At 39.0% G+C, this 26,871-nt stretch overlaps 1 protein-coding gene across 3 annotated transcripts in view; it reads left to right on the forward strand.

Moving 5' to 3' along the window:
* Window positions 1-26,654, forward strand: part of ICOS (inducible T cell costimulator) — a 42,187-nt gene extending 15,533 nt beyond the window's left edge. For 2 of the 3 annotated variants that reach the window (XM_044937488.2, XM_044937487.2), the window contains 4 exons: window positions 21,708-22,046; window positions 22,631-22,737; window positions 24,078-24,162; window positions 24,592-26,654. In XM_044937488.2, coding sequence (XP_044793423.1) covers window positions 21,737-22,046; window positions 22,631-22,737; window positions 24,078-24,162; window positions 24,592-24,632 — 543 coding nt within the window. In that variant the 5' untranslated portion in view covers window positions 21,708-21,736 and the 3' untranslated portion in view covers window positions 24,633-26,654. Of the gene's footprint in view, window positions 1-1,289; window positions 1,429-21,707; window positions 22,047-22,630; window positions 22,738-24,077; window positions 24,163-24,591 lie in introns of all 3 variants that reach the window. The other variant, XM_006055039.4, reaches the window with a different exon arrangement.
* Window positions 26,655-26,871: the final 217 nt, after the last annotated feature.

The raw sequence follows: 26,871 nt of genomic DNA on the forward strand, positions 1-26,871 counted from the left end.
AAGAGTCTTCTCCAACACCACAGTTCAAAAGCATCAATTCTTTGGCGCTCAGCTTTCTTCACAGTCCAACTCTCACATCCATACATGACCACTGGAAAAACCATAGCCTTGACTAGATGGACTTTTGTTGGCAAAGTAATGTCTCTGCTTTTGAATATGCTATCTAGGTTGGTCATAACTTTCCTTCCAAGGAGTAAGCGTCTTTTAATTTCATGGCTGCAGTCACCATCTGCAGTGATTTTGGAGCCCCCAAAAATAAAGTCTGACACTGTTTCCACTGTTTCCCCATCTATTTCCCATGAAGTGATGGGACCAGATGCCATGATCTTCGTTTTCTGAATGTTGAGCTTTAAGCCAACTTTTTCACTCTCCTCTTTCACTTTCATCAAGAGGCAAGGTTTAAGTTAGATTAAAACTGACTCTATCACTTGGAAAATTACCATCTACAATGAATGCCATAAAAAATATTCTTTCTTAGACTTCTGTGTTGCTGCTCCTTCAGATATCATTATTTAAAGTTCTGTAGTGCATGCATGTGTGCTTAGTCGCTCAGTCATGTCTGACTCCTTGTGACCCTGTGGACTGTAGCCCACCAGGCTCCTCTGTCCATGGGATTCTCCAGGCAAGAATACTGGAATGGGTTGCCATGCCCTCCTCCAGGGAATCTTCTTGACCCAGAGACTGAACCCATGTCTCCTGCATTGCAGGAGGATTCTTTGCCATTGAGCAACCAAGGAAGCCCAAAGTTCTGTAGTAATTTTATGTATTTCTTGTCCTATTTCAAAGGCTTTCTATCTCTGGAGCAAATAGCATAAGATAGAAATGCATCAAAATACATGCTATTTATCATATGGTTAATTTTAGGTCATGCTATACCCAACAACTATTCATTCAGAGGGAATAGGTTGGTTCTAAAAAGAGCAGGTGTTGTCTCTTTCATTTGTTTTCTTGCAATTGAAATGAGGGCGAAGTTTTCCTTTGTCTTCCAAATCATCAGTAATCCATGGAGTAAGGGGCTTCTCAGGTGGTCCAGTGGCTAAGAAGCCATGCTGCTAATATAGGAGGTACCCAGGTTCAATCCCTGGTCAGGGAACTAGATCTTATATGCTGAAACTAAGATCCTGTGCAGCCAAATAAATAAATATAACAGATTATAATAATCCATGAATTAAACTTAACCTCCATGAGCAATAATGCCACTGACATTGACATCACTTCAGAGACACCTCCTTGCCTTGATGGTAAGTGTGACACGACATCAACCCCCACCAAACCCACTTCCTTTCCAGCAAATAGAAAACAGTTAAGGACGTGAATTCACTGTCAGGCTTAAACACTGAAGGAGAAAACTGCATTTGCTTCTGGCAAACATGAAGTCAGACCTCTGGTATTTCTTTCTCTTCTGCATCCAAGTTGAAATTCTAGCAGGTAAGTGACTTATTGAATATGCATTATTAAGTTATAATTCAAGTGAACATTAAGAAAAATCAAAGGTGGAAAAGTTAGGCACCAAATAGAAAGTTTTTGTTTGTTTTTTAGAAAGTAAGAACAATTACAGAAGAGCCCAAGGTCATGGCTAACAGCATTTATGTCACTGTTTTAAGATGAAAAATGTCTCATCAGATCATTAAAATTTTACATTACCTGCTTGAAGTTAACTTATAGTGGATAAAATAGAAGAGTGGCTTACTGTTCTCAGAGGAAGATGAAAGGCAAAATGACTTGTGTCAACAGAATGAAAATTAAGTAGGCCTGGCATTTGGCTGGGAGAAAATAAAATGGAAGGGCTTTGAAAAGAAGGAGTTTTATTTTAATCTTATCTGGGTGGTCTTTTGTCAGAAATGCCCTGGCTGCCACAGGGATTTTTTAGCACTAATGTCAAGGTCCTTGTGAAAGGCCAAGGATCAGTGGACAATGTAAAACAGTCCTTAGCCTCTGAAGACACTAAAAAAAAAAATCATTCTGAAGTCCTCAATTCTTTCTCTTATATGGTGTATATCAGACTCTATTTGAATATTTTAAATAATGCTACCAACGATGAAATTAATATGTGTTTCTTCTACTTCTTACTGGGTATGTTTTCAATTATTTTCGTTTTATCTTTAAGTCTGGGCCATGTTCCCAAGGTTGGGAAAAAACAAAGTGAAATTATATTACTTTGGGAAGTTTTACTAACACTAAAAGTGCAGGCAGAACTTTGGTTGGTATACTCTTATTTAGAAATAAGTTTTGCAGTGGTACCAAAAGCAGACTTTATTTTTATCTTCAAAGAAAAAAAAAAGTGTATTAATCAAATATTTGAGCTTGTGGTGGCTCAAGGTGGCTCCAAAGCTCTTAAGAGGAATGAGGAATTATTTATAGGTCCCAAGGGTAGTTTGGGGCCACTATACCTTTTCTACAGCCAGTGAAATCCTTTAGCTGCACAAGCAACAGGGAATAGCACGGGGATCGATATTCATTCATTCATTCACTCATGCATTCATTCATTCAGCACCAAGAACTTGCCATGTAGGCAGTCCTGTGCTGGCCTCTGTGTGTATAATGGTGAGCAAAACCAGGTTAGTCCCTGCTCTCATGAAACTAACTGAAAGGCTGGAGAGAGGCAAATCAGATAATTTTGTGAATGAAATGACAATTACAGACAGAACTCAGTTCTATCAGGGGATGTAACAAAAAAACTTGTGTAGACTGGGTGGATATGGAGGTGCAGGTAGTGGGTGGGGTTCATTCAAGTCTTTTAAGTGGTCCTTGAGCTGAGATTTGCAGGATAAATAAGAATAAATGGGGAGAATGGTGGGACATTCATATCATGGACATTTCATATCATGAGAAGAGTAAGTGCAAAGGTCCTGTGTCAGGAAGGAATGAAGTAAGTCAGAAAGCAGGAAGAAGATGGATGTGCCTGAGGACAGAGAGGGAAAGAGTTGGTGATGGTGCAAGATGAGGCTGGAAGGGAAAGCAGAAGCTAGACTATTCAGACCTTATGTGCCACATGAGGGATTGTGGATTTTCTCCCAAGAACTTTGGTTCAAGTCATTGAAGGGGTTGTTTGTACTGCTAGAAAGTGTCCCAGTACGCCAAACCCGACTGGGCACTTGTGGTGATATTATGCTCAGGAGATTCAAATTAACAGTGGTGTTACCACCGTGGAAGGATCGATCCAGCCTAGGTGGAATTATTTCCAGTTGTCAGACTAAGCTGATTAATACATTGTACTTCTGGAATGATATATATTTTAAATTTTGATGGAATCAAATCAACATTCCCTCTCATCACGCAGAAAACCACGCCACACGACAAGCTGTTTTCCTATTTGGTGGCAAAATTGGAGCATGAATGGCTAGATGGAGATAGTAAACTGCTTAACAATTTTTTTTTCTAGCTGTATTTTGCTCCTTTAATTTATATAATTGATTCAGCTGGTTCAGGGATTTATCATTGGTAAGGCATTCCTTATTAAATGAACTTGAGCATCTATGCTCCTAATTTAAGGCAATCTCTATGCTTTTCTTACAGTTAATTCTTGTTGGAGTATAGTGGCTTTACAATGTTGTGTTCATTTCGGCTGCACAGCAAAGTGAATCAGCTACATGTATGCATATATCCTCTCCCTCTGTTTTTGGATTTCCTTCCCATTTAGGTCATCATATTCAAAGTATCATCACAATCCATTTATTCAGCAACTACTGTTTTAAAGACTCTAAATGCAAAGTAAAGACCAAAACTGAAGTCAACTAAGTTCTTGCAGCTCCCTTCCTTTGGCATATTTTTAATCCTCCCAACTAGGTAGGCTTTCTCATCCCTCGAAGAGGTAGGCATTCTTAGATAATGTTTGAAGAATCTCAGGAAAGGCTAAGTGTTTGGTTACCTAGTATTTAGTGGCAGAACCAAGATTAGAATTCAAATACATCTGATTCCAATATCCACTACCTTTCTGTACCATGTTGAAGTAGTGGAGAAATAACATGAATCTCAAATAAGAGAAATTACCAGTTTTGTTATTTGGTGAATTAAGAGGGAAAGAAATCTTGGTGATTCTCAGTCTTCTATAGATCTCAATGTAAAATTTAACAAAATCATCTTTTAATGATTCTGGAACAATAGGAGGTTCTTTGTTGTAGAAGCATTTGGGAAAAGTGGGACCTTCTTTCTACATTTAGAAGACGTTCTTTCCAGAACTTATGGGCAATGGAGACCATGTGGGTGATCTGATGAATTCTGGTTTTGGAAAGACCACTTTGAAAGCAGTGAAGTGTGAATGGGCAAGATCAGGTTGTGTTTAATAAATGTGCATGTCTCATGGTGTGTTCTGGGTGGAAGCTGGAAGGGGAACCCTCAGGCTCATTTTGAGCCTTGATTTTGTCACCTAGGCATTGAAGCAGTGGTTCCTGAACTCCATCATCTGAGAGAAAAAACATCTCTTGGGTGTCTCCAGCATCTGCTCCTCCCCAGAGTTCAGGGGAGGAGTTGAGGCAACCTTTGAGCCTCCTCCTTCCAGTGTTTGTGCTACATTTAAAAAATCCAAAATGTCCATTTTTCTTTCAGTAGTTGAATTCAGGCCATTTTCTCACTCAGTACAATAACTGTATGTTGATTTAGTGTGTTTGTGCTCAGTTGTTCAGTCGTGTCCAACTCTCTCCGATCCCATGGACTGTAGCCAGCCAGGCTCCTTGGTCCATGGGATTTGCCAGGCAAGATACTGGAGTGGGTTACCATTTCCTTCTCCAGGGGATCATTCCAACCCAGGGATCAAACCTGAGTCTACTGTGTCTCCTGCATTGCAGGCAGATTCTTTACTGCTGAGCCACCAAGGAAGCCCTATATTGATTTTACTCCTTCAACATTATGTTTATTTTGATTTTCCTTGGTTGTGGTATTTTCTTTTATTTTTGTTGAAATGAGGAAGTTTCTTTTACAGACTACAGAGGAAGTCTTCCCTCTGTAATTTGAAAGATCTGCTACACTTCGTGGTTGACTAAGTCACTGTCATATTCAGAGCATCTTAATTGAATATCTATTTATTATTGTAAATAATAAATCATAATTTAATAATGAAATGATAAAACCATAATAAAATCAATAATGACAATAGGCTTGCTTGACATGTTTATCCCCCACCCCCTGCAGTGACATGGGAACTTTACGATGTTCTCTTTTCACTCTTATATTTTCTGTTTAGCGTACCCTTGCCCCTTACATGGGGCTTCCCAGGTGGCATTAGTGGTAAAGAATCCGCCTGAAAGTGTAGGAGACACAGGAGACTTGAGTTCAATCCCTGGACCAGGAAGGTTCCCCTGGAGGAGGACATGGCAACCCACTCCAATATTCTTGCCTGGAGAATCCCATGGACAGAGAAGCCTGGCAGGCTGCAGTCCATAGGCTCACAAAGAGTCAGACATAACTGAAGTGATTTAGCATGCACACCCCATATGTGGGTTTTGTCGAAATAAATGAAAGCTTGTAGTTGCAGATCATTGCTAAGTTTCCTCTAACAGTATTTCTCCTCTGATTGAAGGATTCTCTCCTTATACTCACATCACCTCTTTTCAATGGCAGCATCAGTCTTGCCATCTGCTCCTATCTTGTCATCCCTGTTCTTACCCAATGTTCAGAAGACTTCTATTATTTTCTTCAGATACCTTGAAGTCTCTGAATTCGAGCATGGGTAAAGATGTTTTCCTTTTACTCTGATGAATAACTAATATCTTTCCTGGAAATAAGATTCCTGATCTGTCCTCTTTTCTCTTAATTGTCTGCGGCTATTCATTCACTGTCTGCTGGCTTCTAGGGTTGTGGGTAAATAGTTCCATGCTAGTCTGACTCTCATTACTTTGCAAGTAGCTTAAAAAAATTTCTCTAGAGTCTTGTTGCTTCCCTGGTGGCTCAGACGGTAAAGTGTCTGCCTGCAATGCGGGAGACCCAGGTTCAATTCCTGGGTTGGGAAGGTCCCCTGGAGAAGGAAATGGCAATCCACTCCAGCACTCTTGCCTGGAAAATCCCATGGACAGAGGAGCCTGATAGGCTACAGTCCATGGGGTCGCAAAGAGTCAGACACGACTGAGCGACTTATTGGAATCAGGAATTCCACTAGGATATGCCTAAAATTCTGTGAGTGTTTTCATTAACATTGTTTGAGATTGAGTGAGTCTTTTCAAACTGAAGATTTCAGTTCTTTATTTTAAACTTTTGGGATATTTTTTTCTCCCCGTGGTTGTTTAGTCATATCTTTGTCTTTTTTTTCCTTCTTTCTAGAAATGCTTATTATTTTCATGAAGGTCTTGAGATCCTTGTTGTTTCATAATTAGTGAACAAAATGACTTTCATAACTTGCAATTGGTATTAACAACTTCCTCAGATGAAATGGAATATTTTGGTTTTTGAATTGCTAGCAGCATATTCCAATTTCTTAGTAGAAACAAAATGCGAGTGTGTAGGGAGGATTTCAGTTCTCATCTAAGCTTTGCTCACTGTAGTATCCATAGACTTGCTTGACAAAAAACATTGGCCTCAGTATTCACAGTTGTAAACTGAGCAAAACCTATAGCTTGTGCTGATTCCCTATCCTAACAGTGTGACTCTTATACATAAAAGATGCAAAAGATAAAATTTCAAAGCCCAGTATATATATAAACATATGTATACACATACATATACATATACACACATGTATATATACATACACTTACACATCATTTTGGAGAAGGCAATGGCACCCCACTCCAGTACTCTTGCCTGGAAAATCCCATGGACGGAGGAACCTGATAGGCTGCAGTCCATGGGGTCGCTAAAAGTCGGACACAACTGAGCAACTTCACTTTCACTTTTCATTTTCATGCATTGGAGAAGGAAATGGCAACCCACTCCAGTGTTCTTGCCTGGAGAATCCCAGCGACGGGGGACCCTGGTGGGCTGCCATCTATGGGGTCGCACAGATTTGGACACGACTGAAGCAACTTAGCAGCAGCAGCAGCACACATCATTTGCTGTTTTCAATGCCTGAATAAAAAGTCACATTTACTCCATAAATGGCATCTCTGTGCTACTTCTATTCTAATAAGTTGAGCTTATTAAATGACACATTTTGGTCATTCTAAGTAAAATAAGAATATGGCATTCAACACATTTTAAGGAAAATTCAAAATTACACTTTGGAGTTTGTAACTTAAGTATGCAAAAAATATGTAACACAAATGAGAGCTGTTAGTCAACAAGTGATTTTTTCCCATTAGTCCAGCCTGTATGGTTGATTAAAACAGGCAAGTTTAGAGAGAGGCAGAAATCGGGATATGAACCTCCTCTGACTCTGGCAGACATACTGGTGTCTGGATCTACTTTGCATGAAGAAAAGCCAAGAAGAATCAGATTGTCTTTAAGGAAAGTAATGGACTCAAGAATTTTGAGTCAGTCAACCACTAGTTCTGATAGTGTCTTTTGTTTGTCTGAGTGTATTGCCATAGATGTGGCATTTCCAACAAGCAACAGAGGATCACTTAGAAGGAACTTCTTCAAATGTAAGACATCAAAGTTTTTACAGCCAGCAATTATACTCTCCTATGGCTTAGAGACAAAAAAATTCATTCATAAAAAACAAGAAACAGAAATAAACCTCTGCTGCTGCTGCTGCTAAGTCGCTTCAGTTGTGTCCAAATCTGTGCGACCCCATAGATGGCAGCCCACCAGGCTCCCCTGTCCCTGGGATTCTCCAGGCAAGAACACTGGAGTGCGTTGCCATTTCCTTCTCCAACGCATGAAAGTGAAAATTGAAAGTGAAGTTGCTCAGTCGTGTCCGACTCTTCGACTCTTCGTGACCCCATGGATTGCAGCCTACCATTCTAAATTCAAGCTTTGTTCATTTTGTACTATTTAGGACTGAAGCAAAATCTTCTTGGAGTTCCTGTTTGCACTTATTTAACTATGAGAGTTCTTATAGATGTGAATATATCTGTTTACTTTTCTACAGGCAAGTAAGTTACAATACTTAACAAGAATTTAGACCTCATCAGAGCAAGGACCCAGACTTTGTTGCAGGTTCAAGTACACAAGGCTGCTCAACACGCAATGGTTTGAGGCTGTCTAGGGAAATGAGTGTATTAAACACAATGTAATTTCATATAAAATAAATAATTTTATGTATTTTTTGGTCTATAATAACCTTTTCAATCATATGAAACATATGTGGCACCAACATCAGTTCAGTTCAGTTCAGTCGCTCGGTCGTGTCCGACTCTTTGCGACCCCATGAATCACATCACGACAGGCCTCCCTGTCCATCACCAACTCCCAGAGTTCACCCAAACTCATGTGCATCGAGTCAGTGATGCCATCCAGCCATCTCATCCTCTGTCGTCCCCTTCTCCTCCCGCCCCCAATCCCTCCCAGCATCAGAGTCTTTTCCAATGAGTCAACTCTTCCCATGAGGTGGCTAAAGTATTGGAGTTTCAGCCTCAGCATCAGTCCATCCAATGAACACCCAGGACTGAGCTCCTTTAGGATGGACTGGTTGGATCTCCTTGCAGTCCAAGGGACTCTCAAGAGTATTCTCCAACACCACAGTTCAAAAGCATCAATTCTTCGGCACTCAGCCTTCTTCACAGTCCAACTCTCACATCCATACATGACCACTGGAAAAACCATAGCCTTGACTAGATGGACTTTTGTTGGCAAAGTAATGTGTCTGCTTTTGAATATGCTATCTAGGTTGGTCATAACTTTCCTTCCAAGGAGTAAGTGCCTTTTAATTTCATGGCTGCAGTCACCATCTGCAGTGATTTTGGAGCCCAAAAAAATAAAGTCTGACACTGTTTCCACTGTTTCCCCATATATTTCCCATGAAGTGATGGGACCAGATGCCATGAATGTTAGTTTTCTGAATGTTGAGCTTTAAGCCAACTTTTTCACTCTCCTCTTTCACTTTCATCAAGAGGCTTTTTAGTTCCTCTTCACTTTCTGCCATAAGGGTGGTGTCATCTGCATAGCTGAGGTTATTGATATTTCTCCCGGCAATCCTGATTCCAGCTTGTGCTTCTTCCAGCCCAGCGTTTCTCATGATGTACTCTGCATATAAGTTAAATAAGCACAGTGACAATATACAGCCTTGACGTACTCCTTTTTCTATTTGGAACCAGTCTGGTGTTCCATGTCCAGTTTTAACTGTTGCTTCCTGACCTGCATACAGGTTTCTCAAGAGGCAGGTCAGGTGGTCTGGTATGCCCATCTCTTTCAGAATTTTCCACAGTTTACTGTGATCCACACAGTCAAAGGCTTTGGCATAGTCAATAAAGCAGAAATAGATGTTTTTCTGGAACTCTCTTGCTTTTTCAAAGATCCAGCAGATGTTGGCAATTTGATCTTTGGTTCCTCTGCCTTTCCTAAAACCAGCTCGAACATCTGGAAGTTCATGGTTCACATATTGCTGAATCCTGGCTTGGAGAATTTTGAGCATTATTTCACTAGCGTGTGAGATGAGTGCAATTGTGTGGTATTGTGAGCATTCTTTGGCATTGCCTTTCTTTGGGATTGGAATGAAAACTGACCTTTTCCAGTCCTGTGACCACTGCTGAGTTTTCCAAATTTGCTGGCGTATTGAGTGCAGCACTTTCACAGCATCATCTTCCAGGATTTGAAATAGCTCAACTGGAATTTCATCACCTCCACTAGCTTTGTTCATAGTCATGCTTCCTAAGGCCCACTTGACTTCACATTCTAGGATGTGCGGCTCTAGATCAGTGATCACACCATCGTGATTATCTTGGTCATGAGGATCTTTTTTGTACAGTTCTTCTGTGTATTCTTGCTATCTCTTCTTAATATCTTCTGCTCCTGTTAGATCCATACCATTTCTGTCCTTTATCGAGCCCATCTTTGCATGAAATGTCCCCTTGGCGCCAACATAAACACCACTTTAAGTATTTGGGACAATTATATACCTGATACATCTTGAAGGAAAAGAAATAATTGAAAATAACTTCTAAATCTAGGTTAATGTTAAGAACTTCTTTTTCTCAGCAAGTCTCTTTAGCTTCTGTGCTTCAGTTTCTATAAAATTAGGGAGTTGGGCTAGATTATTGGACTAAGGGGCTCTTTAGGAAGGGTGACTCTGGTTTCAGATTGTCTAGGTTCAAATCATGGCTCTATCTCATTTTGGGCCCATTTTTCACACCTCAGTTTCCTTATCTGTAAAATAGGAATAAATATAGAAAATCTGATGTCAAATACTGTTATAAACATCAAATGATATATTGATGTCATGTATCTAAAACCTTAATACATGAGAAACATGCAATGCTTATAAGTTGCAATTATTATTATTATTATTATTTGGAAGCTTTGGAAGGCTTAGATATTTGTATAACTCCAGAACCACTGGGCTTCAGAGAATTGGTTGGGTGTCATTCAGTCTGAGCCTTTGCCTTTGGACTTGGAAATAAGTGTTCTCCATTATCTAGTAAATAGGATCTTTTGCTCTGTTTTCCTTGTTCACCTCCTCACCCCAATGAAGGACATTTACCAATCATGCTCATTTTTCATATTCATCTGCTCATTCATTCATTATTATTGAGTATCTAATATACTCCAGGTCCTGGGATTATTTAAGTGACCATGATACAATCTTTATACTTGTAAAGCTATTGGTTAAATGAGAAAGATAGACAAAAATAATTATGATCTAAGCTTATACATATTATAAACATATCAATGTAAACAAAGATTAATTGAGAGCATAGAGATGGGGATCTTTGTCTAGGGGTCTCTGAGACCAGTTTAAACTTGTTCTTAAAGGATGAACAAGGATTCCTAAGCAAATAAAGTGGTAATAGGCTATTCTAGTCTCTGGGGATAGAGGTAACCAAGTTAAAGGAATGGCCAAAATGTATAGTGCAGCTTGAAGCTATATGGTCCTTAATATCATGAAAGGGTTTTGTATTATGCCAAAAAAATTGTTTTTTTTAACCTCATAAGCAAAAAGGTAATGGATATTTTTAACCTGGGGAGTGGCATGCTTTTTAGGAACACAATTTTGGAAGCAGGCATAGAGGCTAGATTTGGAGGGAGTGATGGCTGTTGAGAATGCCAGTCAAGAAGATGCTTCTACAGATGAGGGAAGTTGTGAAATAGTCCTGGATTGGTGATAGGAATACAGAAGAGCAACTGAATTTGAGAGCAACTGGACTTGGTGACTAATAGAATCAGGACAGTCAGAGAGACAGATCAGAGAGAGGGAGACCTGAGGAAGACTGAGGTCCTAACTCCTTAAAGGACAGGATTTGTTTGGGTTTGGTAAGTGAATGCTGAGTTCAGTCTGGAAATGCTACTCTTGATGTGTCAGGCACGTCCTGAGAAAGATGTTGAAAGGAAGCCGGAAAGAAGGAACTAAGCCAAGGGAACGGTGGGCTGGAGATAAAGGTTACTGGAGTAGAGAGTAGAGTTAATTTTAATTACTTGTAAATATCACGACAAAGTTTATAACATCTCTGGGATTTTTCCATCAGTTTTTACTAGAAGAAAACCAATCTTTCATTTAAAAGCATTACACATTTGGGAACACCAAAGGTTGTTTTACCTCCTCTACAGAGTTCCTTGGAGAAAAAAGCAATTCACACAATCTATGCTTGTGTCAGTATGCACGTGCACACACACACACACACACTTTTGGCTTTTTAACTTTCTCCTTATTTTTTTTTCTTAATTTTTTTTTACTTCCTTGTCTGCAAATGTTAAGACTTTGGATTGGGCTTATTTTGCCTACCCTTGCTACTGATTTAAATCTCTACTTTAGATTATGGATGCCTTTGAATAATAAGGTAAATATCGGAGAAGGCAATGGCACCCCACTCCAGTACTCTTGCCTGGAGAATCCCATGGACGGAGGAGCCTGGAAGGCTGCAGTCCACGGGGTTGCTGAGGGTCGGACACGACTGAGCAACTTTACTTTCACTTTTCACTTTAATGCATTGGAGAAGCAAATGGCGACCCACTCCAGTGTTCTTGCCTGGAGAATCCCAGGGACGGGAGAGCCTCGTAGGCTGCTGTCTATGGGGTCACACAGAGTCGGACATGACTGAAGCGACATAGCAGCAGCAGCAGCAGCTGTTTTTCTGGAGAAGGCAATGGCAACCCACTCCAGTACTCTTGTCTGGAAAATCCCAGGGACGGAGGAGTCTATTGGGCTGCCTTCTATGGGGTGGCACAGAGTCGGACACAACTGAAGTGACTTAGCAGCAGCAGCAGCAGCAGAAATAATGTATATATAATGTAAAATATCATGTATGAAACGAGTTGCCAGTCCAGGTTCAATGCATGATACTGGATGCTTGGGGCTAGTGCACTGGGACGACCCAGAGGGATGGTATGGGGAGGGAGGAGGGAGGAGGGTTCAGGATGGGGAACACATGTATACCTGTGGCGGTTTCATTTTGATATTTGGCAAAACTAATACAATTTTGTAAAGTTTAAAAATAAAATAAAATTAAAAAAAAATCTGCTAATCAGAAATTCTAAAAGTTTTAGCTGGTAGGTGTATAAGAAATGACAGTGTTTTTAAGAGTGGTTTAAAAAAAGTGGTAGTTTAAAAAAAGTGGTAGAAAGCATATATTTTAAATGCCAGAATTTCTTAGTAAAAGCCCAAATGTAACAAAACCCTAACAAACATTGCCACTTTTAGCACTTTTCATCTTTTGTCACATTCGTGTGCTATGCTAAGCTAAAGATTATCATTATTGGATTACAGAAAATATTTTTAATAAGCCTATCAATAATTGCATACTCAGGAGTTCTTATCTTTCTATCACTCAGACCTTTGTGGAGGTTTGTGGTTAAAAGTCTGAGTTAAGGAGAGTTAAGTCAAATTGCTGATCTGTCTCGCACCCTCTGCACTGTGTGGGTTTTTAAAGTGTTTTTGCCAAAAGACTTTCAAACAAGCATAATATGACTGCTTATAAAGAGTCCTGGCAGAACGGGTTCTAACAAGACAATCTGACACTGAAGAAATGAAATAGTTCAGATATTAAAAGAATCAGTTTGCAAATAAACTTCTGAACCATAGTGCAATTCTCAGGTGAACTTTTTTTCAGAGCTTTTTCTTAATAGCTGCCCCTAAAAGAAGATGCAAATGCTTTTATCTTTTGAAATGTTTGAAGATCTAAAGAAATCATCTAATATAAAGATTTTGATTTTACTCTTAAAATCTTAGTCTACTAATATTAATGATAATGTTATAAAAATCATAGTTAGCAGCAGTGAACAGGTTTGAACCTCTGTTGGAAAGACTGAACCCTTTAGACATGGTGGTCAATGTGATTAAGTATAATATCTGTATTTTAGGGTACTGATAATCTAGGAGTAGCAACAAGAAATGAACAGATACGGTAGCAAAACAAAAACGAAGTCTTATTATCCAGATTTTAAAACTCATCACCAGAGTTCAAGAGAGCATTATCCTATTTGTGTTTTTAACAATGCATTAAGTGCTAAATGTGATAGCATTGTGTTTCTATTACAAATATCTTCCCTGGTTGTTCAAATGGTAAAGCATCTGCCTATGATACGGGAGACCCAGGTTCGATCCCTGGGTTGGGAAGATCCTCTGGAGAAGGAAATGGAAACCCACTCTAGTACTCTCACCTGGAAAATCTCACGGACAGAGGAGCGTGGTAGGCTACAATCCATGGGGTAGCAAAGAGTCAGACAGGACTAAGTGACTTCACTTTCTATTACAAATCACTAACAGGCTCTGGTTATGAAACATCTGGGTGTATTAGAACAGTTATTGGTTCAGAAGCACCTATTATAGACATCCATTGGGCAAATTTAATGATTCTGCCCTCTGGAGGATACAAAAATAACCAGGTTTAAATCTGTCTTCCTCTCTGTAGATACAAAAGAACCAAGAGAATAGTCAACCATCTAAACAAATCTTTGGGCTTCCCAAGTGGCGCTAGTGGTAAAGAATCCACCTGCCAATGCAGGAGTCTTAAGAGACTTGGGTTTGATCACTGGGTTGGGAAGATCTGCTAGAGGAGAGCATTGCAACCCATTCCAGAATTCTTGCCTGGAGAATCCAATGGACAGAGAAGCCTTGCAGGCTCAGTCCATAGGGTTGCACTGAGTTGGACATGACTGAAGCAACTTAGCATGCACACCTACAAACAAGTCTTTATGAACCTGGTAGATATTTATAGTAGTTAAAGAACATGCTTCTTTAATACTCAGGTAATATTCATTAGAATCTGACATCCCATTTGAGGAGGTATCTTCTGTACTTGATTGTGTATTTGCATGTACTTGTCTGCAGAGGAAAGGCAACCCTAGGATCATGTCCTACCTATGAGGTGTGTAATCCTGGGTAATATACTCACTTATCTGACCCCAGTTTGGCTTGATAAATTTAAATTTAAAATGAAAGGGTTAACTGGATCATTTCTAAGAGCCTTTTTGGTTCTTATATTTTATATTCTATGCTTTATCTCCCTAGATTTATTATATCACTGAGCTCTACATATTCATCCATCCATCCATCCATCCAATAAATATTTATTGTGACTTACTACATACCAGGTACTATTGTAGATACTTGAGATGGATCACTGGATAAAATCAACAAGGTCTCTGATGTTAAAGCTTACCTTATTGGGTAATAAACAAGTAAACAAACAAATCATATAATGATACTTTATCTCAGGTAATATGCTAGAACATGACTTGGAATGGGGCTTCCCTGGTAGCTCAGATGGCAAAGAATTTGCCTGCAATGTGGGAGACCTGGGTTCAGTCCCTGGGTTGAGAAGATCCCCTGGAGAAGGGAATGACCATCTACTTCAGTATTCTTGCCTGGAAAATTCCATGGACAGTGGAACCTGTAGGGCTACAGTTCATGGGGTCAAAAAGAGTCAGATATGATTGAGCAACTAACACTTTCACTTTCACTTGGATTGAGTGGTCAGTGGTTGCTGGAGAAGTAAGAAGCAGCCATATGAAAATAAGAGATAACATTCCAGACAAAGAAACAAGAAATTCAAAGCCCTGGAGTCCAACTTCTCATGTTTGAGGAATAGAAAGAAGATCAGTGTGATTGCTGTGTAGTGAGTGACTGGTATTAAATGGTGTTAGCAAGACAGGGTAGATCATGCAAGTCATGGAAACCAGTGTAAGGAGTTAGATTTTCTTCTAACTGAGATGGGAGGCCCTGAATGCTTTGTAAGCAGGGCAAGTGCTCTATCAGATTATGTACGTAAGAAGATTATTCTGGTTTCCCTGAGGAGCATGGATGGTGAATGTGCACGAGTGAGAACAGAAAGTTTGGAAGCTCTTGTCACGCCAGAGAGAGATGTTGCTAATTTGGACCAATAGCAGTTTAGATGGAGAAATGGGTAAATTCTACTGGATTTAAAACAGAAGTGCAGGAAATTAGACTTTCTTCCTGTAGACAGATTTCATCAGTGATCCTCTAAAACTCAATCTGAAGTGATCACTGTAAAGCTCCTTGTGGTTGCCTGCTTCCATTATACTTTCTCTGGTTGTTGCTAGTGGCACTTCAACCTCAGATTGTACCCCAAGTCTTTCATGTGCCCAAGAGGTTGTGTGACCTTAGACAGACAATCTAATCTGTCTGGGTCATCAGTTGACTGTAAACGGAAAAATTGGACTTGCTGTATGATTTGTATGTTTGCTAGGTTTGACTGTGTCTGATACTGGGCAGACGTTGAATCATGTTACAGGAAACACAAGTGTGAAGGTGGAGCTGTTTACAGGATGCCTGAAACATGTGCAGACAGTGAATATGAGAACTTACGCATACTGGGGAATGGAGATGGTGATTTAACGAGAGTGAGGAACATGTCAAAGATAGTGTAAGAGACTATTTTAGAGGATGATTTTATATTAAAATGTGGTATATGAGAAGAAAGACATTGATGAGGAAGACAGTCACAATTTTCCACCACTGGCATGGCAGGAGAACTGACCAAAGAGATGTAATGCCCAATCAAAGCAGACACTGACTATAAAAGTTGGTGCTATTGTGCCAGTGCTCTTGGTTGAATATCAGACTTGAAGATAACATCTGGGAAAGGTGGAGAAAAGATTCTAGCTGCTTCTATAGTTATAAGGAACTAAAATATTCAGATTTTCCTTAAACTGTCTGTATATCCATTAAATGCTTTAGTCATGATTATAGGGATGACCTCCTTTTGATATTGTTTTTCAAATGCCATCAAAGAATGAGGAGATTTTGTGATGAGAGATTTGAGGTTCTACAGGATCCAGAGTAATTGTGAAGCAATTGATTACATGCCCTATCTGATTCCTGTAGTTGAAAAAGTTCAAATAGCAGATTAAGAGTTACTAAATGGTTTTCCAGATGGAAAGTTTAAGCGTTGGGTGTGTCGGCACACTTAGTCACTCAATCATGTCCGACTCTTTGAGATCCCATGGACTGTAGCCCACCACGCTCCCCCATTTATGGAATTTCCCAGGCAAGAATACTGGAGTAGGTTGCAATTTCCTCCTCCAAGCATTGGGTATGTGGACACTTAAGTCAGGCTTCTTACCACCACATTTAATAATAAAAAGGTGACAGGCAATTTATATATTAAAATTGATAAAATGAATAATTAAGAGTGTCTAGAAGAAGATTCCCTTGTCTTTACGCTGTATCCATTTATTGTCTGTAGATTTTTTTGGTGATGGTATTTTCCCCTCTGTGATAACCTAGATGGGTGAGATGGTGGGTGCCGAGTGGGGCGGGTGAGTGGGCAAGAGGTTCAAGAAGGAAGGGATATATAGATACATATACATATATACATACATATAGCTGATTCACTTTGTTGCACAGCAGAAACTAACACAACATTGTAAAGCAATTATACTCCAATAAAAAAAAGTGTCTCTAGATATGAGAATTTGGGATCTCCAGTTACTCCTTGCAGAGAAGGCAATGGCACCCCACTCCAGTACTCTTGCCTGGAAAATTCCATGGAGGAGCCTGGTAGGCTGCAGTCCATGGGGATGCTAGGAGTCGGACATGACTGAGTGACTTCACTTTCACTTTTCACTTGAATGCATTGGAGAAGGAAATGGCAACCCACTCCAGTGTTCTTGCCTGGAGAATCCCAGGTACAGGGGAGCCGGGTGGGCTGCCATCTCTGGGGTCGCACAGAGTTGGACACGACTGAAGCAACTTAGCAGCAGCAGCAGCAGCAGCAGTTACTCCCTGAGCTCACACCCTCAGCACTGTCACTCAAGAAAAACTTGAGTAGTCTTCCTCAGTTCAGTTCAGTTCAGTTCAGTCGCTCAGTCGTGTCCAACTCTTTGCGACCCCATGAATCGCAGCACGCCAGGCCTCCCTATCAGCAACTCCCTGAGTTCACTCAAACTCACGTCCATCGAGTCGGTGATGCCATCCAGCCATCTCATCTTCTGTCGTCCCCTTCTCCTCCTGCCCCCAATCCCTCCTAGCATTAGAGTCTTTTCCAATAAGTCAACTCTTCACATGAGGTGGCCAAAGTACTGGAGTTTCAGCTTTAGCATCATTCCTTCCAAAGGAAACCCAGGACTGATCTCCTTTAGAATGGACTGGTTGGATCTCCTTGCAGTCCAAGGGACTCTCAAGAGTCTTCCTAGCCATACCTAAATGCTTTTATAGGTCAGGAAGATAGTCTCATTAATTTTCATTTCTCCTGACTTCCTGGAATAGCCCAGTAAGATGCTGGGACAGACAGAGGATTATGGAAACATGGTTTCTCCTCTGAAGAATCCAATAGCAAAGTAATCTCTCTTGGTTGTTCATGGTCTCATCTGGTTATGTTCTCATCCTGAATCCACAGACAGTAAGTATTGGAAAGGACTTTAAGATGTCTTGGTCCCACTTCCTTATTTCACAGATGAAGAAACTACAGTCTAGAGAGGGATCCTTGTTACAGAGACTTGCTAATGGCAAAGCCAGAATTTTCCTCTGGTTTCCTTGGGAACCACTGCATTGTACTTCTCTCACTCTGCACCACCAACCATTATATTTCATGTCGTGTTGGGTTATAGGTCATAGTGTGGGTATAAAAGGAGGAAAAGATGCGGACAGAATCATCTTCAGAAATAAAAGTACATCTGTGTCTGGATGAGCACAAGGGTGGCTGCAGACACTTTTGTTCCAAGATTTTTTTGTGGTTTACACACTGCCATTCTAAAGTCCTTGGGAAATTTGCTGTGAACATTTCTAAAGAAACTGTGAACCAGCTCACTGATTTTATCTTCTGCATCAAAGCAAGAGTAGTGCAACATAATTTACTTTCAGACAAATAATTCCCCATGCAAATCATCTTTTATTTTAATCTAATGTAGATTGCACCTATTCTCATGTGATCAATTTTCCCCCTTTGCCTTTTGCTTATATTTACCCTCAATTTTTTAAATGAAACAAGCATTAGTTTTCTTTTTTGTACTTTAAAACCATTTTTTTCCCATAGAACAAAGCATCTATTCAGAAAAGTGAAAAAATAAAATGTGCAATTTAATGAATAACTACTAAGCATACTACCTTACTCCCACAATTACCACAGGTCCAGAAGTTAAACATTGTCAGCACACAGACACCTTTCCGCTCTGTATTTCTTTCCTGATTCCAACTCTTCTTCCCCTTTATACAGAAGCATCAGACTAAATTTTCTGACATTCATTTGGGTTTTATAGTCTGTTTCTATTCTTTTGGTCATTATCAAGAAATCACAACATGTGTACTTCATTTATCAAAGTCTCAAGTTACATATACCTTTTCTGTCTGCCTAGACAATCTATTTTAGGTTGACAGTTTCATTCAGTACTCTAAAGATATAAGATGTAATTCCACTGTATCATAACTTTTATTGTTGATCTTGAGATACCACCTGTCAGTCTAACAGTTGCTTTTTAGAAAAAAAGTCAGTCTCTTTCCCCTGGTTGTTTTCAAGATTTTTATTATAATATGTCAACTAAAGAGCCTCTTGATGAAAGTGAAAGAGGAGAGTGAAAAAGTTGGCTTAAAGCTCAACATTCAGAAAATGAAGATCATGGCATCTGGTCCCATCACCTCATGGCAAATAGATGGGGAAACAGTGGAAACAGTGGCTGACTTTATTTTTTTGGGCTTCAAAATCACTGCAGTTGATGACTGCAGCCATGAAATTAAAAGATGCTTTCTCCTTGGAAGAGAAGTTATGACCAACCTAGACAGCATATTTAAAAAAGAGACATTACTTTGCCAACAAAGGTCCATCTAGTTAAAGCTATGGTTTTTCCAGTAGTCATGTACAGATGTGAGAGTTGGCCTATAAAGAAAGCTGAGCACTGAAGAATTGATGCTTTGAACTGTGGGGTTGGAAAAGACTCTTGAGAGTCCCTTGGACTGCAAGGAGATCCAACCAGTCCATCCTAAAGGAGATCAGTCCTGGGTGTTCATTGGAGGGACTGCTGAAACTCCAATACTTTGGCCACCTGATGCGAAGAGCTGACTCATTTGAAAAGACGGTGATGCTGGGAAAGATGGAGGGCAGGAGAGGGGGATGACAGAGGATGAGATGGTCGGATGGCATCACCAACTCGATGGACATGGGTTTAGGTGGACTCCAGGAGTTGGTGATGGATAGGGAGGCCTGGCATGCTGCGGTTCATGGGGTTGCAAAGAGTTGGACACGCCTGAGCGACTGAACTGAACTGAACTGAATAGTAATCCCAATCACCTTAAACAAAGTTCAGTTATTGAGGTTTTTCTGGACCATTGGAGTGATTTGAAGGTGGTGCATAATCTGGGTGAAAGCTGGTTTACTTCTGCTTTACCTGTATTCCAAGAACGCAAACCTTGGGGATTTCACCTTATTAAGGAGAAATCTGATAAAATGTCTTTTACCAGATATCTCACTTTCAGACTCTGGAAGTTGAGACATGAAAACAAAAATATAAATCTGAGAGAACAGCATACACTCTCAAAGTAAAAGCAAGTTCTAACCTTTGCTTTTCTCCTTGGATTCTGGTTCTTTAAGTTTAATCTAGTAATTTCTTCTTTATTTTCACCATTTAATCTTTTAAACTAATAATTTTAGGCATTTCATTAAGCATTTTTGGTTATTTCAGTGTGGGAGTTAGTTTGAAAAATCTGGACTGCCATAACTGAAAAATAGAACACTTGTGTATATTTTCACAATCAAATCCTCAAGTTGAAAATCTATCCCCTGACAATATGAGAGATAGAAAGCCTAGAGATATTTTAAAAAATAAGTAACTATTGTAAATCTTAAATAAAATTGACACACTAGTGTAAGCAGAGTTGTAGCAAGTGAATTCTCCTGCATAATGCTAGTCCTGTTAAAAAGTGGAACAGTTCCCAAAAGCAACATGGCCATGCAAAGTGTCGTTAGAGTCTTTAAAGATTTTTACCACATGTTGAAATATTTACATGAAATCAAGATGCTGGAAATAACCCCAACCAGTCAACATGAGTGGAATGCTTTAACAAGTTATTCTAGATTGACATTCAGCCTTTTGTATAGGCATTAAAAAGGATAACTATTATGACTATGTAAAAAATAGAACATTTATAATATAATATTAAATGCCAATAGAAGAACATTAAGTAATATGTTTGCTATATAAAATAAGTATATGTCTGGAAGGTAAAGAGCAAAAAATGCACAAATAATATCTATTTCACTGGAATAGGAGCAAAAGGTAATTTTTTTCCTTAAAAATTCTCTGTACTTGTTACATAGTTTTCTCAAGAGTAAAACCAGGGATTTCAAAATTTAAACTAGCAATTGTCATGCTAATAATTTTTTCCAAACAATTTCAGTTTGAAATTTCATCATATTAAAAAGAAAGAAGAAAAAAGGAAAAAGGAAGGCAGAGAGCTGTTTGAACTTATAACTCAGAATCTGCAACCGGCCCAAAACCATTTCAGCTTCTTTCTTCTGTGATCTCCTATGTAGCTCACAAAAACAACTTTAGCTTCCTATAAGCTTCAAATTTGTTTTTAAAAATGAGAAAGTAAATAGAAAATCTGGATCTTTATCTTTATCATCAGACTTTGATTCAGTTCTCAATGGATGAGGTTCAGAGAAGACATGTTTCTATCATTTGAAAGTAATTTTCATTTGTTCTTTCACTCTCTTAGAGCATATAGTGTAAATATATAGTTATACATAATCATTTATTTTAAGTTTAAGCTGTTTTGTGCTTTAAAAAGTTTTTTTTCCTAAACTATGTTTTTCCCCCGATTTCTTATTGTTTGACTAAAGTGCTAATCCTCCTTCAATTTTAATTGTCAAAGTCACTTTCTCCAAGTGGCATTATCTGAATTCTTCAATCAAAATTAGGACCCATGTACCTATATTTGAATAGTACTCCATTTCTAGCATAAGTTATGGTGCATGACTACATATTTATTTGTCATCTGTCTCCAATATCAAATCTGCCAAAAGGCAGGAACCACTTCTGCTTGATTTATACTATGTAAATGTATTATTTAATATATTAAATATTATGTACTCATGTATGATGAACAAGTCTCTGGTCAGGTTTTTTCCTAATTCACAGTTCTACCTTCATATTCTATATTTTGGTTGTGAAGTTCTTTCATTTTGTTGCAATGATGGTGACTTTATGAAGAGAAGAGATGACTTTTGTGTTCAAATACAATGATTAGCGGAACAAAATCATAAAATTTTGCTTTCTTTTTTTTTTTTGCCCAGGAGAATTCAATGATTCTGCTGCATCTGAGATGTTCATATTTCACAATGGAGGTGTACAAATTTTATGCAAATACCCTGATACTGTTCGACAATTTAAAATGCAGTTGCTGAAAGGGGATAATGTACTCTGTGATCTCACTAAGACTAAGGGAAATGAAGACACGGTATCCATCAGGAATCTGAATGTCTGTAAATTTCAGTTATCCAATAATAGTGTCTCTTTTTTTCTATATAATTTGGACAGTTCTTATGCCAGCTATTACATCTGCAAATTGTCAATTTTTGATCCTCCTCCTTTTCAAGTAGATATTCTAAGCAGAGAATATTTGAATATTTATGGTAAGATATTGTTTTCATCTTCTAGACTTAAGAGTATATATGCATTTTAACATTTTTCTCACTAATGAAAACAGTTAAACAAACAAGTATCATATAAACTGCTGAGTTAGAAATAGGTCATATTGTCTTTAAAACAGACATGCTGTTGAAAATCAGGAAAAAAATTAGAACAAATATCAAAACCCATGGCTTAAGAGCTATTACCTCTATCCACCTAAAGTTCAAGTTTGGGTTTTTTGTTGGGGTGTGTGGAATTAAGTGAGATGATTGAAAACAATAGTTTTCTACATTACTTTTCTTATTGTTTTGCAAGAACATAGACAGCAAATTCTTTTCCATTAACCACATTTGTAGATATATATGTACATAGGTCTTTTTGGTTTTATTTTTGGATCCTTGCTATCATACTGAGATGATGTTATTTATTTACTATTTACTGCATTTCATGGTTGTACTAAATAAAAACTTTATTCGATTAAATAGCTCTTTTAAATTTAGTAGATGAACTTATAATTCAGCAGTGAAAGGGGAGATTTGATTCTGAGACTTTTTCCTTATCTAACTAATCTTTTTTTTCAACCCAGAATCGGAGCTTTGCTGCCAGCTGAAGTTCTGGTTACCCATAGGATGTGCAGCTTTTGTTATAGTTTGCGTTTTTGGATGTGTCCTTATGTATTGGCTTACAAAAAAGGTGAGCAATATCGATCTTTTCTTGCACTAGCTTTACTGGGGGCTATCAGTAGTTCTTTACTCATCAGAGTATGTTTTGCTTTTGCCAGAATAATTTGATTAACAGACAGATAATGTCTTTTCTTTAAGATGTGCCTATTAATTAAACTACTAACTTGGAACAGAAGCTTATTTACTTTATAGCCACTTCCTTCCAAGAAGAGTTCAGTGGCTTCCAGAGAGATATGTCATTATTATTATTCCAAAATGCTAAGGGAAAGGGGCCATGGAAAGACCAAAAGGGAAAAGGAAGTTTAAAAGATTTTTAAAAAAGATGCTTCCGACTTTAAAAAATATTATTCCATGTGGACTGCAAATTTGATTCTAAGTTTCCAAAGTCAGGGCAGATGAAACACTTATAAGCTTTCCTCAACTTGTCAATTAAGAAACAATCAGTGAGAAAGTCTTGGAAGATGCCATCAGTAGTTGAGAAAGAAAGAAACTGCCAGTTTTTTTTACATGGTAAGTTATTAGGACTCTTTGCTTTTAAAGAAAATCACTGAAAAGCTATGCAGAAAGATAAAAGAACAATAACAACGAAAATCTCTCTGTGCTGGAGAATATTCTTTTTAATCTATCACAAAATGGGTTCTCAAAGAAATTATACCATTCTGAGTATTATGCAAGGATGTTAGCACCTTCAAGTACATCCACAGTGTGATCATTGGCCATACAGTATGTGTATTTGTTTCCAGAAGGGAATTTGAAAAGAGAGACAAACAAGGAAGAGAGTAAGATAAGTCCTGTGGTCTTAAGTCTACGGCGGAAGGAAAAGTAAAGGCATAAATGAGAAAAGATACCGAGCAGAAAGCCTTTTATTTAAAGTCCTTTACACATATGGTTCCCCTTGGAAGTAAAAGTCTCTCAGTTGTGTCCAACTCTTTGCGACCCCATGGACTACACAGTCCATGGAATTCTCCAGGCCAGAATACTGGAGTGGGTAGCCTTTCCCTTCTCCAGGGGATCTTCCCAACCCAGGGATTGAATCCAGGTCTTCCAAATTGCAGGCGGATTCTTTACCAGCTAAGCTACAAAGGAAGCCCAGGAATATTGGAGTGGGTAGCCTATCCCTTCTCCAGTGAATCTTCCTGACTCAGAAATCAAACTGGGGTCTCCTGGATTGCAGGCAGATTTTTTACCAACTGAGCTATCAGGGAATCCCAAAGTCAAGAGCCTAAGTCACATTTAATACTTTGTCACATACTGCTTCAACAAAGAATAGAAATCAGTAACACACACACACACACACAAGAATGGAGATGGGGAAGAGAAGACAAACCATGTTTCTGACTTTTCTTGCAGAAGTATCCCACCAGCGTGCATGACCCTAACAGTGAATATATGTTCATGGCAGCGGTGAACACTGCTAAAAAGCCTGCACCCACAGGTACAGTGACACACGGGGATTTGGGAAAGGAAGAGTGTTCTTTACATGAAGCCTATAATTTCAATTTTTTATTTTAAAAGAAGGGAAGATGTCTCTAAGACAGAATTTTAGTATTTTCTGTAAAATGCCAAAGTTTCATTTTCACTGAATTGATGCTTTGTCTCATTCACTGAAAATAAACAATATGGTAGAGCTCAAAGTTTGCAATAGGAGCCAAGTTTACAATACAGGTTGGGTCAAACTCCATGGAAAATGTAGAATTGGTGCTCAATCTTGAAACATAAAGAAGAGTTTGGAAGGGGTATGTGTTTCCCTGTGTGCGTGTATATGTGTGTGTGTTTATAAGAGGCAGAGGAAAGGAGAAGTTTTGTTGAATGGGCTTGGGACATAAAGAACTTTTAAAGAATTTATGCTATATTTCTGTTACAGATGTGACCCGTAATTTGGAACTCCCTGGCACCCAGGCATGAACCACCTTGGCCAGTTCTCTACAACTTGAAGGGCAAGATTCTCTGTTTCCTGGACCACAGAGAGTCTGACTTGATTTGACTACATACATCTTCTGCTAGAGTTTTATTCAGTCTGGACCACTGACGACGTCAGTCAATAGGGATTTTAACAGACTGCCTTAGTACTGTTGAGTTCTCTTAAAACAAATACCCTCTTGCAACTAGCTTTATAGAAAGCCCAGCTCATGTGTGTTCAACAAACAGACCTCACTGGGATGGAATCCCTGTTTTCACATCTGCTTCTAGCAAAGCACCAGCCAGGAGAACAAACACATCTACAAAAATGTTTTAAAGATGTCAGGGGTACCAAATCTGCAAAGCAAATGGGCAGCTGAGAGCCAGAGTCTATCTGCATTTCACTACAGACTACCGCTTCTTTCTGTAGGGATGACCATTCCTTTCATAATCAGGCAGTAGAGGAAGATGCTTGAAAACTGTAGTTATTTTATTTCTGAGGTGTGGATGTGTAACAATAACATACTTATACGTTTGTACACAGCACTCTTTTCCAACTTTTTAACCCCAGTTGACCACTGCCCCGACAATTTAGATGCTTTCTTCTGCCCTCAATTTTCCTTTTAAAAATGCTTCTACCTAACTACTTGACAGGCATACCGAGTTGGGAGCTACTGTCTACATTTTTTTCCTTCTGCTGCTCAGTTACATATATGTAGTTGCAGTCTAGTGAATATAACTTGCCTGTATTCTCCCTAAATAAGCATAATTTTTGCTCCAGAGAGATATCTTATTTTCCCAAATTTCCCCAAATTTTCCAGATGTCCTTATAATGTATTCTATGAAAAAGATTTACTTTGCCTTCAGTTTACTTTCCAAATGGTTTACTTTGCTGACATGTTGACATCAGTGGTAGGAAGCACTGCTCATAATCAAAAGTGACTTCATTTTTTGACACTTTTTTTCTACTATTTTTATGTTTTCACGGTGCTATTAATTACAAACCAGCCTATTTTTGGAGATCATGCTAAAATTTTGAACAAACTAAGAAAACCATCTTTCTTTGTCAAGCATTGTCCTGGAAGGTAAAGCCCATGATCCATTCAGCAGAAGGCTGCAGTTCTTAGAGGTCGCTGCCAAGCTTCAGCCATGATGCCGCTGTTCTTTACAGGTTGAAGTGGCCTCTACCAGCCTGGAGCAGCTATCCAGACCTGGATGGAATTCCCAGAATTGGGAGACTCTACTGACCAGGACAACCAGGTGGTCTTGCCCCTGGGGCTGAAGCCACCCTGGGAACCAGAGTGGGTCTGCTTGACTTTTCCTCCAGGATCTGTGATGAAACACAGATGTGTCAGGAAAACATCTGTATGATCCCCCCGACCCCTCCTAGTAACCATTCAGCCTGGAAACTGGCCCTGGCTCTTCAAGACAGTCTTCCTTTGCATTCAGTTTGGCTGTAGAGATTCTTAAGTACATGTAACATGTGATTATTCTTAGCTGAAATATTTTCTTCACTTCCTGTCTGCATGCCCAAGGCTTCTGAAGCAGCCAATGTGTATGTGATATTTTCAATTTAGGTAAAAAGGGATTATTTAGTAGTTTTAGAATGTGTAGTTGCCTGCTTATCATTACTTTAAAAATGAGACCTGATATGTCATTATGCATACTTATATTATTTTAAGCATGTGTGATGCTGGATATGTACAGTACAGTACTGAATGTGTAATTTGAATCAAGTACGATATTCTACTGAGTTGGACAACCTGGCTGGCTTTGCAGAGGTGTTCCCAGAATTGTTTGTGGCTTTCTGCGTGGGGTGTCAAGTGGGGAGGACAGCCCTCAGGTGGTCCACTTCTCCTGGTTGTCTGAGTTGTACTCTGAAACACCTGCATCCTTAGCCCTGTATGTTTCAAAGGGAATTATTAAAGGATACAATTTCTGTGAAATAAAAGCTGGTTTTAAGAGGAGCTAATTATGAAATAGATTTTAGTAGTATTAGGAAGCTGAAGAATAAACAATTGATACTCAGCAACTGAAAATATCTGTTTTCTTGGAGGAGGGAAATGATTACTGTAGCCAGCATGTGCAAATCTGACCTCGTTCTTAAAGATTGTCATACAGCTTGGAACAGTTGTTCTTTTGGTTCTCATTTTTTTTTTTTAATTGAGGCCATCACAAACATATAGTTGGAAGGCCACTAAAATGCCCTAATAGGGCATTAGTTCTAAGTTTTTGACCTAATAGC

The sequence above is a fragment of the Bubalus bubalis genome, chromosome 2 (genome assembly GCF_019923935.1).
Source record: "Bubalus bubalis isolate 160015118507 breed Murrah chromosome 2, NDDB_SH_1, whole genome shotgun sequence".
Lineage (NCBI taxonomy): Eukaryota > Metazoa > Chordata > Mammalia > Artiodactyla > Bovidae > Bubalus > Bubalus bubalis.